We start from the raw sequence: 12,570 nt of genomic DNA on the forward strand, positions 1-12,570 counted from the left end.
CTAGCCCCTCTCTGCCCCCCATTTTGGTGTGTGAGGTTTTGCACTCATGGAAGCGGAGGCCGGAGGAGGAAGTGACCAGGTCTATCACTTTCCATCCTAGTCCGTTGAGATAGGGTTTCACTGAATCTGGAGCTAGTCCAGCAGCTAGCAAGCCCCAGAATTCCTCCTGTCCACAGCCATGGTCGCGCTCTGCTTTCGTGTTGTGCTGGGCGTTTGAACCCGGGTCACTTGAGGAGCAAGTGTTCTTACCCACTGAGGCATCTCCTCAGTGCTGTTTGTGGCATTTTAATTTTTTTATTATTATTTATGTTAATTATTATTTATGTTGAGACAAAGTCTCTCTTTGCAGTCCTGGCTGTCCTGGAACTGGACACTTAGGCCACACTGGCCTGGAATTCACAGAGATCCCCTTGTCTCTGCCTCACAAAGCGTGTGCTACTACACCCAGCGTGTGTGTGGTTGTTAAAGGGGACTATTTTTTTTGGTTTAATAATTCAGTATAGACTTGTACTTATATTTCTATGTGATCAGGAGACCAAACAGTTTTGTTTTCCTAGAAAAGTCTCGAGTAGGGAGAAGTGGTGGCAGCTTGTCTGTTTTTACATTTACTTATTTTGTGTATATGTTTGAGTGTGGGCATTCTTGAGCCTTGGGGACACGCGTGGAAATCACAGGACAAATTGCTGGAGTCAGTTCTCGCCTTTACCAGGTGGGATCCCGGGATTGAACTCAGGTCGTCAGGCGTGGCATCACATGCCTTTCCCGTCCAGCCGCTGAGTCATCTTGGAGTCCGGGTCTTTTCCCTTCCTGGGGACAAGTCACTGTTCCCTCTGCCCTCCGGTGTCTCTTTTCCCAGGCTTCCTGTTAGAGGCCTTCGAAGCGGGAGGATCTCGGGAGATCTGAGGTCATACATTTGAGCAGTTGGGAGAATTCCGGAGGCTGTAAGGTAGAGAGGAAGGACTTTGCGTTGGCTATAGTGTCTTGAGAAAGTATTGCCTCACTCCGAGCCTCAGTTTCCCTGGGTGTCAAGTGGCTCCTTCTTCGCAGCGCGTCAGCTCCGGGAGGAAACCGATTTATTCAACAGGTGGCAATTCCCAAGGTGAGAGAGGCAGGCTCAACCCGCAGAGTCAGGACAAAGGCAAGTCCCCGGGGCGGGTCCCGGAACGGTTTCCACCTGGGGCTGCTGTGAGGGTGACTGTCAGCCGCATGGGGCACCTTTGTCCCGCACCCTGGGCAGCTGGGATCCTCGGGAACCGGTGGGTGGGCGCGAGCGGAGCGCCGCAGGTCAGGGCGCGGGAAGGGGCGGGCCTGGGCCGGGTGGGCGGAGCGGCGTGAGAGCGGCGGGCGCGGAGGTAGGCCGTGGATGCAGGCAGTGGGGCGGACCCGGCCTGCCCGCCCCGGTCCCCGGGGTGCTGCCCCCGCCGGGTGCCATAGCGCCTCCTCCAGGTCAGGGGTCCGAGAGGCGGTCCTCCAGACCTCGTGTTCGCCGCACGGAGCGATCGAGCCTAGTGTCCTGCAGAGGACGCTCGTCAGCGCGTTCTTACCACTGTCATCTTGTCACCCCTTTGTTTAGCTCCACCCCCCGGGCTGGGAAACTCGGCCGCTGACGGTCCGCGGTCCCCCGGGCCCAGGCCCCGGGCTGCCCCGCCTTGTCTCCCCGCGGCCACGCGCCGCGAGCCCGGGATGCAGCTCTCCAACAGGGTGGCAGCCAGGGAAGCGGCGAGCCGCGACGTGCTGGCCGCGGACCTCCGCTGCAGCCTCTTCGCCTCGGCGCTGCAGAGCTACAAGCGGGACTCGGTGCTGCGGCCCTTCCCCGCCTCCTACGCCCGCCGCGACTGTAAGGACTTCGAGGCCCTGGTGAGTGCGCCCTGATCCAGCGTTGCTCGCCGCATCCCGGGCCAAGTGGCCCCGTGGAACAGCAGGCAGCGGCAGCGCCACCCGTGTTAGAAAACACGCCAGTCCCTTGGACTTCCCATTCCCAGCCTGGCCTTGGGGAAGGTTCCCATCAGCTAGAACCCACTCCTAAACACCCTCGTGTAGACACACACTGCCAAGTCATTTGGTGGCTGCTTCCTCGTGTCAGTTGCTGACTCCCAGGAGTGATGTGAGGAATAGCTGCAGAGTCCTCCACAAAATGCTCCCGTGTGTCCCAAAGGGGCGTTGATCTCAACCAGCTGTTCTGCCTAGCTAGGAAGTTGCCCCTCCCTTTGCAAGCAGTTAGACTTTGCTCTTCAGATAAAGTTACATAGGAACAGTTCTTACATAAACTATAAACTGTCACACACAGTGCACATATGTATTGTTAATTTCTGATGACTTATAATTCTGAGTGCGGGGATTACAGGCTTCAACACTATGCCTGGCCTATAAGGCATACAGTTTTTGTTTTTTTTTTTTCCACAAGACAGGATTTTGATGTGTAGCTTTCGAGCCTGTCCTGGAACTCTCTGTGGACAAGAATGGCCTCGAACTCACAGAGATCTGCCTGCCTCTGCCTCCTGAGTGCTGGGATTAAAGGCCATCCCCGCCCATCGTCCTAGGCATATCATTTCTTGAAGAGATAGGGCCAGTATTCCAGATGTCAGCTATCCTTGTAATCCAAATATTTGGAATTACCTGGGAAGTTATAACTCGCCAAAACTGACTCAGTAAAGAAAATATAAAGTCTTTGGTAGTGGTGTGTACACCCACAATCTCAGCACTCAGAAGGATGAGGTAGATCACAAATTTGAGGCTAGCCGGGGCTACAAAAAATAAACGAGCAAACAAACCTTTGAGCCTAGCTGCTTCATTGATGAGCGCTCTTTCAAATATAGGGTTGATACCTACATGCAGTCTCATAGAAATTCTTCCGACGTACTGATATGTAGTGAGGTGTGGTGGCAGGCAGACACCTGTAATCCCAGCACCTGGGAGGTGGAAGCCGTAGGATCAGTAATAGGTCAGGGTCAGCCTCATGTTGAGTTTCTGTACAGCCTGGACTACATAATACTATTTCAAATAAAGCAAGACACTAGGAAAGAAAAAGAGGCTGGCATGTGATTAGTATTAAATCTGATGAGGGTAGTATAGGAAAATTATTGAGCAATGCCATTCCCGAGTGTAAATGCAAAAATCCGGGACTAGGGAGATGACTCAGAGGGAGAGAACACTGGCTGCTCTTCCAGAGGTCTTGGGTTCAATTCCCAGCACCCACATGGTGGTTCACAACCATCTAACTCTAGTTCCAGAGGGTCCCAGACTCTCTTCTGGCCTCTGCCAGAACCAGGAATGCATATGGTACTCAGACATACATCCAGGTAAAACACCCATACATTAAAAAAATTTTTTTTAAATACAAAAATCCACCTACAAAGTACTAGGACCCCAACTCAATGTATAATAAAAGGTAATTCATCATCACGGGGTTGAGTCCCTGTTAGGAATGCATAACCTTTCCAGTTTTAGGACATTAACTAATGTAATGAACCATGTTCATCGATGAAAGAAATGTTCAGAGTGGACGTTTAGTATGTAGTACCTTCTCCGATGAGGTCGTGAGTACTGGGTTCCCCCTTTGCTTTTTTTTTTCCTTAGAGGTCAAGTAACAAACAAAGGGTGAGCCTTCTGGCTCCACCTGGAGCTTGCCATCCTCCCTGTGTGTGGAGGATGCCTCAGTCTTGGCCACAATGTCCAGGCCGGTTAGGGTGCAGGAAGTGGGATGTCAAAGAAACAGGCAAATTGACTTCCACCGTGGTTTGTTCCGAAAAGCTCTGGTATTCCCTTTTTTGAGTTTGTGATGTAAGGACTTGGGCGCAAAACATGCTTACTTAAGCTTGACAACAGATATTTATAGGTCAAGTGACTTCAAAGGCTAATTTTCAAAGAAAAGCAAGCCCATTCTGGATCTGGCCTTCTGGATCATTTTGTGGTTATCTGAAGAAGGTAACTTAGGAAGCTGGGTTTGGTTTTTTTGTTTTGTTTTGTTTTTAATCCCTCATTTTCTTGCTGAAAGCATTTGGATTTGGGAAGTAATATGAGTGTTTGCTACTTTTGGACATTTACTTTTCTCCACAGGCCTAGGTGTTATTACATGTGTTGTAGCTTTGGACAATTAGTGCTCTGGTTTGAATTGTTTTATTGACTGTTTTCTGCTCCAGAACCCTTTGATAGACCAAGTTCCTGGCATTAGGCAGGGTCTAGCCTTGCCCTGCCACTGTCCCCAAAGCTCTCAATTATCTCTGAGGTGCCCTGTTTTGAGAACATTTCTATGTTAACTCAGTTCTTTGATTTTTGTTTTGTTTTTCAAGACAGGGTCTCTCTGTGTAGCCCTAGCTGTCCTGGAACTCGCTCTGTAGACCAGGCTGGCCTCAAACTCATAGAGATCCACCTGCCTCTGCCTCCGGAGTGCTGGGATTAAAGACGTGCGCCACTGCTACCTGGCCAGTTCTTTGTCCCAGCCAGTTCTTCGATTTTCACTGCTGGGCCTGGCCTGGGAGGTCCTTACCCAGATTGGAGGAATCTAACTTGAGTATGTGCTGATTGCACAGGCTGAGTCTCTGACTTTGTTCCTTGGCACAGGGGTTTCATAAACTCTTATCAGGCCAGAGAATCTATAGCCCTCTTGGGATTTCCTGGCCCTTTGCCTTTTGTCTCCAAAATTGCAATTACCGTTTGCCATCAGTCCTTGTCACTGGCTGTAACAACTGTTAAGCCTTTGTTCTGGTTTTCTGTTAGACCACAGACCCTTTGTGGGGGTGGGAGGTAGCTGATGATGCCTCCTCTGAACTGACTCCAGGCTTCCCATGCTCAGGGTGTTTGGGACGGAAATCCACACCGGCATCCCAATCATCACCTTGGAGCTTGTTAAAATGGCAGAATGGAGCTGCCTGGGTAAAGGTGCTTGCTGCACAGGCCCGATGACTTGGGCTTGGTCCTTAGAACTCAGAGTGGAAGGAGAGAACTGACTCCTGCAAGTTGTCCTCTGACCTCCACAGTCACTGTGGCACACATATGAATACACACACACACACACACACACACACACACACACACACACACACTGCTGGAGGCAGAGCAGGCTGATCTCTGTGAGTTTTGAGGACAGGCTGGTTTATATAGTGAGTTCCAGGATAGCCAAGTTAGACTCCACCCCCAAAAATTAATTAATTAAAAAAAAAAAAAAACATGTATAAAGTGCCCGGAGCCCTCCTGATACCATTTCTGTTGTGTGCCCTGGAAACTCCTTCTCCTGTAAGACTCAGATGAAAGTTTTCCTTGTTCTGTGTCCCACTTACAGCAGACAGTCCTACCCCTGGAGGTATTTTATTTATTTATTTTGCATTTTGTATGTGTGTATTCATCTGTGTGTGGGCTCATGTGTGTGTGTGCACACTGGTTTGGAGATCTGGTGTCTTCTCCATCACTGTCTGTTTATTGAGGCAGGATTTCTCACAGAACCTGAAACTTGGCAATTCCAGCTAGTGTAGCTACCCAGAGTGCCAGGATTACAGCTGGCCCACACACCTACCAGCTTTGTTGCATGGGTTTTAGGGATTCAAACTCTGGTCCTTCTGCTTGCATAGCAAACACCTTATCCACTGAGCTATCTACCCGCCCACCCCAACCCCACCACCCCTTCAATGTGATGCTGAGGATCAAACCCCAGGAGCTGGTATTTGCTAGGCAGACACTCTGTCAACTAAGCTACATGCCCAGTTTTTTTGTTTGTTTGTTTGTTTGTCTTTTAAGCCCAGACTGATCTGGAATTTGGAATCCTCCTGCCTCAGACTTCTGAGTACTTGGGATCACAGGTGAGCACTACTCGGCTTGCTTCTTTCACAACTTTTAAAAATGGCAGTGGTGGTGTGAAAGAAAATGGCCCCCAAAGGGAGTGGCACTATTAGGAGATATGACTTTGTTGGAGTAGGTGTGGCCTTGTTGGAGGAAGCGTGTCATTGTGGAGGTGGGCTTTGAGGACTCAGGTATGTTCAAGATACCACCCAGTGTCTCTGACTACTTCCTGGGACTCTCAGCTAATTCTCCAGCACCATGTCTGCCTGCACACTACCGTATCCCACCCTGATGATAATTTTCTGAACCTCTGAACTGTAAGCCACCCCAATTAAATGTTTTCCTTTGCAGGAGTTGCTGTGGTCGTAGTGTGTCTTCCCAGCAATAGAAACCCTGGCTAAGACAATGTCTCTCACAAAGAATGCCACAGTAAAACACCCTTTTATGTTAGTAATCGTTTACATTGTCTTCTTAGGACAAACTCTCGAGGCATGGCGTTGCTGGGTCAAAGGCTGATGGAGCTTTGTGAGAAAGACTTGTGCTTATTTCCAGATGAGAAACAGAGTATTGACGTTCACTGGGCTAGACCACTCTTTCCAGGCTCTCAACCTTGTCTGACTCTGAAGTCACCCAGGAAGCTGAACCAAACCTAACCCAACCCTGATGCCTGGGTGTTGTCATCCTTACAGCATGTGGTTTAACTGACCAGTGTAGCCCGAGCATTGGGCTTCTGGTTGGTGTTTGTAGATTAGATGTAGCATTTGAATTTTCCTATCAATTGATTTGGGGGTTTCCACAAGTACTCAGGTGCTTGGTAGGGAGAAAATTATAGCGTTTAGATTTGGTCTTGTCTAATAAAAATGCTTTAGATAAATACCATAACTGGCTGTCCTAGAACTCGATTTGTAGACCAGGTTGGCCTCAAACTCCCAGAACTGCCTGTCTGTCTCTGCCTCTCAAGTGTGATGTGCCGTCACACCTGGTGGTAATACTTGATATTTTTAAGTGTAGTTCTTAGTCTTTCAGATTAACCCTATATTCCCAGTGTTGGGGACAAAACTCAGGGCTTTCAGCATGCCAAGCAAGTGCTCTACCATTGAGTGACATCCCCAACCCTCACATTACTGCTGTATTAAACTGCTCCACTCAAAGATGTGTATGAAGAGTAGGGAGAACAAAATGATGACGCAGCTCCCAAAGGCTTGGGTACAGACACAGATACAGCACAGGGTGACTGCTGGGGAAGATGTCTCGGCTGTGGAGGATGGGGGGGCGTGTCCTTGCTCAGGTCCACTTCCTTTTTTTTGGAATTATTTATTATGTATACAGTGTTCTGCCTGCAGGCCAGAAGAGGCACCAGATCTCATTACAGATGGTTGTGAGCCACCATGTGGGTGCTGGAAATTGAACTCAGGACCTCTGGAAGAGCAGCCAGTGCTCTTAACCTCTGAGCCATCTCTCCAGCCCCAACCACTTCCTTTTAACCATCCTAGTAAGTATAGTGAGCAGTAGAGTGGTTGGTGATGATGATGATGATGATGATGATGATGATGATGATGATAGTTTAAACCAGGGGCTTCATGCATGCTGGGCGGTCACAGTGTAGCAGTGGAATTACATCCCCAGCCTAGTGTTGGGATGTTTATGTATTTGTTTGTTTGCTTGTTTGTGTGGGTGGGTGTGTTCAAAGGTCAGAGGACAGGCAACTGGGAAAGTTTGTACTCTCCTTCCATGTGGGTCCCGGGGTTGGAATTCAGGTCGTCAGGCCTGTCTCCTTCATTTGCTGAACAGAAAGCTTCCACAGGTCAGTTCTAGAAGGAGCAGCCATAAGTTGACTCACATTCTGTTGCCTGAGAATCAGTGATGCCCACAACTAGTTCCAAAAAAAGGCCTTTCTAGAGAACTGCCTGTGCCTGGAGGCCACTGGAATTCCTTCTAAGATGCAGAGTCCACATTTCCTTCTTCCCCTCCCTGTCTCTCATCTCTCTTTCTCTCTTCCTCCCTTCCCACTCTCTTTCTTTCTTTGAGACAGGTCTCATGTAGCCCAGGCTAGCCTCCAGCTTGCTATGGAACCTATGTAACTGAGGCCAATGTTCAACTTCCTGGTCCTTCTGTGTCCTGAGTGCTAGGATCCCAGGGATTACCACACACAGTTTATGTGCCCAGGGGTCCAGGGTTTTGTCCTTCAACCAACTGAGCTACAATTCTAGTTCCTTTGCTATGTCTTTGAGATTTATTTACTAATTTATTTTAATTTTTTTACATACAATCTATTTTAATCATATTCTTTCCTTTTCCTAACTCTTCCCCAATTCTCTTCACCTCTCTACTTACTCAACTTCATGTTCTTTCTCTTTCAGAAAAGTAATAATAATAATAACGGGCCGGAGAGATGGCTCGGTGGTTAAGAGCACTGGCTGCTCTTGGGGAGGACACAGGTTCAAGCCTCAGCACCCACATGACAACTCACAACTGTGTATAACTGAAGTTCTAAGGACCCAACAGGACATGCTGTGGGAATTTCCTCGGGGGCCTGCCCTGAGGGGATTTCTCCCCGAGTCCTGGGGAAGATGCTGTGAACACTGGGACTAGTCTGAGGGAATGAATCTATGTACGCCCGCCATGCTCTTTTGCCTGTCCACTTTATTCCAAGACAAAATTCTGTCTACACAGCTTCAGTCTGTTCTCACCCTCAGTTCCTCTCTGTCCCTTCTCTTCCTGTCCTCTCTTTGTCCTAACTAAGCTCTTTTGCTCTCGACCTCATCTTGGTCCTCCATTCCTCCATCCATGTTCGTCCCTTCCCTCCTACTCTCCCGACCCAATCCACCGACCATCCTCAAAAAACTCCGCTTTTCTGGTCGAGCGGGGCACCTCTGCTCCGAGCTGGGAAAACTGCCTCAAAGTCTCATTGCACCTGGTATGCAAAAAAAAAACCCTTTTGTTCTGAGTCAGTTGCTCTGGAATGCCATTTGGGCTGTGAGAGGAAGGAGGGTCTGAGCTTTATTTGCACAACAAAGAAACAAAGCTATGCTAGGCAGTGTCTCTGTAAGGGTGCTTACCTTAATTCAGATCAGCAGTTGGTCTGTTTGCCATTTTGGCCTAGGATGCTTGAGACGTATTTCAGATAAAATACACTGTTAGAAGTTCTTGCAGTGGGGAGGGGTGGGGGTGGGGGGCTGAGAGATGGTTCAGTGGGTAAGAGCTCCGACTGCTCTTCCAGAGGACCACGGTTCAACTCTCAACACCCACGTGGCAGCTAACAACTGTCTCTAACTCCAAAATCTGACACCCTCATGCAGACACACTTGCAGGCGAAATACCAATGCAAATAAAGCTAAATTAATTAGAAAAAATTAAAAAAAAAAAAAAAAGTTCTTGGGGAAGTTATGAGTGCACAGGAAATTCATAGCAGAAGACAGCTGATATAATAAAACCCCAATATCGCCGGGCGGTGGTGGCGCACGCCTTTAATCCCAGCACTTGGGAGGCAGAGCCAGGCGGATCTCTGTGAGTTCGAGGCCAGCCTGGGCTACCAAGTGAGTCCCAGGAAAGGCGCAAAGCTGCACAGAGAAACCCTGTCTCGAAAAACCAAAAAAAAAAAAAAAAAAAAAAAAACCCAATATCACCAAACACTCCCTGAGATTTAGCTTAATCCTCCAAAAGAATTCCTTGATTCTTCCAGATACAGCTTTTCCATAATCACCTGAATTTCTACTTCATATTTCTGCTGTGGCTCATAGCAACATACATGCAGGCCAAACTCCGATGCACATAAAATAAAAATGAGTATTAAAGCAACAAAAAACAAAAACCCAAAGGTCAAAACAAAGAGGCTGGGTGGTGGCGCATACCTTTAGTCCCAGCACACGGGAGGCAGAGGCAGGCATATGTCTGTGAGTTCGAGGCCAGCCTGGTCTACAGAGTGAGTTCCAGGACAGCCAGCATTGTTACACAGAGGAACCCTATCTTGAAAAACAAAACAAAACAAAACAAATCCACAACCAGACAAAAATGAAAAATGCATACCAAAAATATGGGGTCCATTTTGTGTCTACCAACTGCTCCTGAGCATGGGACCTGCCCTGGAATGTGTGGTAAATCTAGTGAAATTGGGGAAAATTTCCCTTTCTCAGCAGGTGTCATTTGCAAATAACGTGTCTACTTTCTCTGTGCTAAGGTTTTGTCTGGTTTGAATGCATTCAGGTCCTGTGTGTGCTGTCACAGTCTCTGAGTTCATATGGCATCAGCTCTGTTGTGTCTGTAGGATGCTCTTACCTTGGAGTCTTCCATTACCTCTGGTTTTTAACAGTCTTTCTGTTTCCTCTTCTACATATATCCCTGAGCCTTGAGAGGAGAGGCTTGATTAAAAAACCTTGCCTTTAGGGCCGAGTGCTCTAAAGACACTTTCTTCATCTTGTACAGTTGTGTGTCTCTGTGCCGATTACTATGTACTGTGTGGGGGTCTTCGCAAACACCACGGCTAGGAGAGTGTCATCCAATCTGTGTGCGGCAAGAAGGAAGTCCAGTTCAACACGACTCAGTAGCTGGTGTTGGTTCAAACTTCCAGAGTCTGACACTGGCAGTTTATTTTAGCTATATTTAAGCCCAGCACAATTTGGATAAAGGTTTCCTGGTGATAATTAACTCAGTCCCTTGTATATGACAGAGCTTAAGATGAGTGCATCAAAACTCTTTGTAAAGTATGTGTGGCATCATCCAAAAAGATGGGTGATAGGTAAACGGTGCTGGTGGTGGCACTGGTTATCGGCGGAAAAGTCATGGGCCACGGCCACGGCTACCAGAGTTACAAAGAACTTTATTAGAAGGAAGGAGGGGATAGGAGGGAGGAAAGCCAGGCCTGGAGAGAAAGAAAGATGGCGGGAACAGGGTACAGAGAGAGAGAGAGGGTGGAGGTCTGTGTCTGTTTTTTAAGGTGGGTACGTAGTCACCAGCACCTGCTATGACATAAGATGCAAGACCCCAAGCTGCGCATGTGCCGGAATGAGGGCAGGATCCTAACAATGGGTTCTATAGACTGACTACATGTGACATCTTAAGGGTCTGGGAGAGGATCTGGTGTGGTCATACAGGTAATGCAAAGGACATTAGGTTATTAACCACCTTAGCTCCTGGCCTTCTAGAAGGAAAACAGGTTATCTTTTGAAGAGATAACCCTGCAGGTTTAACATTCCTAATTTTCCTAGTGCTTATCTGTGACTGCCTAAGACCTCATGTCTCCTACAAGAAGTAGCTTTTCTGAAGATAGTTGAGTGAATACACTGATCTGAGTCCTAGCCAAGTGAGGTAGCTGTGGGTCCCTGGTAGAGAACTTTTCTGCTGGTCAGCTGGGAGTCACAAATGAACGGAGATGGCTAAGAAGAAATGGCAGAAATGGTAACTAGGGATACCCTGGACCCTCGTCTGAACCAAGAGGCCAAGAGATTTAGTGGGGTGTTGTTTGTTTTGAGTTTTCTCAGTGTAACAGCCCTGGGCGTCCTGGAACTCACTCTGTAGACCAGGCTGGCCTTGAACTCAGAGATTGGCCTGCGTCTGCTTCCCAAATGCTGGCATCAAAGGCATGCGCCACCACCAGGCTGAGATTTAGTTATTTTTATTTATGGGTGTTTTAACTACATGTATGTATGTGTGCCACATTTATGCCTTATGCCCACAGAGGCGAGAAGACATCAGATCCCCTCGAACTGAAGGGTTGTTGGCCACCATGTGAATGCTAGGAATTGAACCCAGGTCCTCAGGAAGAGCAGTCAGTGTTCTTAACTGCTATTACTCCATTACTCCACCTCCCTTTGTTAGTTTTTGTTTTGTTTTGAGTTGATTTCCTGTTACTCAGGCTGGCCTCGAACTCCCTATGTGGCCAAGGATGACCCTTAACTTCTTATCTTCCTGCCTCCACCTCCCAGCTGCTGGTATGTTCCTGGTTTTATTTGGTGCTGGGCATCAAACCCAGAGCCTGCAAGGTTGGAATGCTCCCAACTGAGCTACATCCCCAGACTGTCTGGATTTAGCATCTTGAAACAGGATTTCACTCTAAACCTGGCTGGCCTCGGATTCGTGGCAATTTCCTACCTCAGCTTCCCAAACACTGGATGATAGGCGTTCGCCAACGTGCCCACCCCAGCTACTTGCAATTTACCCCCAATCCATTTTAGTAAATGTAGAACTTTGTGTCTTGGGCGTGTGCTTGGCCCGGTACGCCTATATGGAGTTGCAGCATTCACCTCTCAGCCTTTACCTGGCGGCCCCCCCAGCTTGGTCCTTCCTTCCCCTCACTGTGGCAGATGTCATGGTTTGGTCCCCAAGGCAGGTGCCCTTTGGTTCATTCTCTTCCCAGCACTGCCCCCTCCCCCACCTGTCACTGTGACCTCTGGCACTTTCCTAGTCAGTTCCCTTTTCCAGGTGTGTTCTTGCCCGCTTTGCCTTTTGTGGACAGCAACAGCTGCCGCCTGCATCTGAGTAGCTCCAGTTTTGCCTGGGGATGAGCACAGATGTCACCTGTGGTAACATCTGCAAACAGATTCCTGGGCCACTGATCCAGGAGCTGGTGATCTGGGGAGTTGTAAAGTGTCCCCTGTCACTTGCTCAAAGCACAGAGGCTGGGCTGCCTCCTTCTGGGTCATTGGGCCTCTCCTCGCTGTTCACCCTTGGCTGGTTATTGAGGCTTTTTGTCTCCCAGTCATAAGCTCTCAGCTCTGCCCACCATTCATACCTCCCCAGCCATCTCTGCAGCTGGATCCTTTCCTTAGTGTCCGTAGCAGAGCGGCAGAGGTGTGGGCTGTG

The 12,570-nt window shown here is 48.5% G+C and overlaps 1 protein-coding gene across 2 annotated transcripts in view; it reads left to right on the forward strand.

Moving 5' to 3' along the window:
* Positions 1 to 1,349: 1,349 nt before the first annotated feature.
* The window catches only part of Parp16 (poly(ADP-ribose) polymerase family member 16), a 45,052-nt gene continuing 33,831 nt past the window's right edge, over positions 1,350 to 12,570 (forward strand). The window contains exon 1 of one of the 2 annotated variants that reach the window (XM_052712377.1): positions 1,350 to 1,857. In XM_052712377.1, the coding sequence (XP_052568337.1) occupies positions 1,684 to 1,857 (174 nt within the window). In that variant the 5' untranslated portion in view covers positions 1,350 to 1,683. The remainder of the gene's footprint in view (positions 1,858 to 12,570) is intronic. The other variant, XM_052712370.1, reaches the window with a different exon arrangement.

The sequence above is a fragment of the Peromyscus californicus genome, unplaced genomic scaffold (genome assembly GCF_007827085.1).
Source record: "Peromyscus californicus insignis strain IS unplaced genomic scaffold, ASM782708v3 Scaffold_11__1_contigs__length_118956290, whole genome shotgun sequence".
Classification (NCBI taxonomy): Eukaryota; Metazoa; Chordata; class Mammalia; order Rodentia; family Cricetidae; genus Peromyscus; species Peromyscus californicus.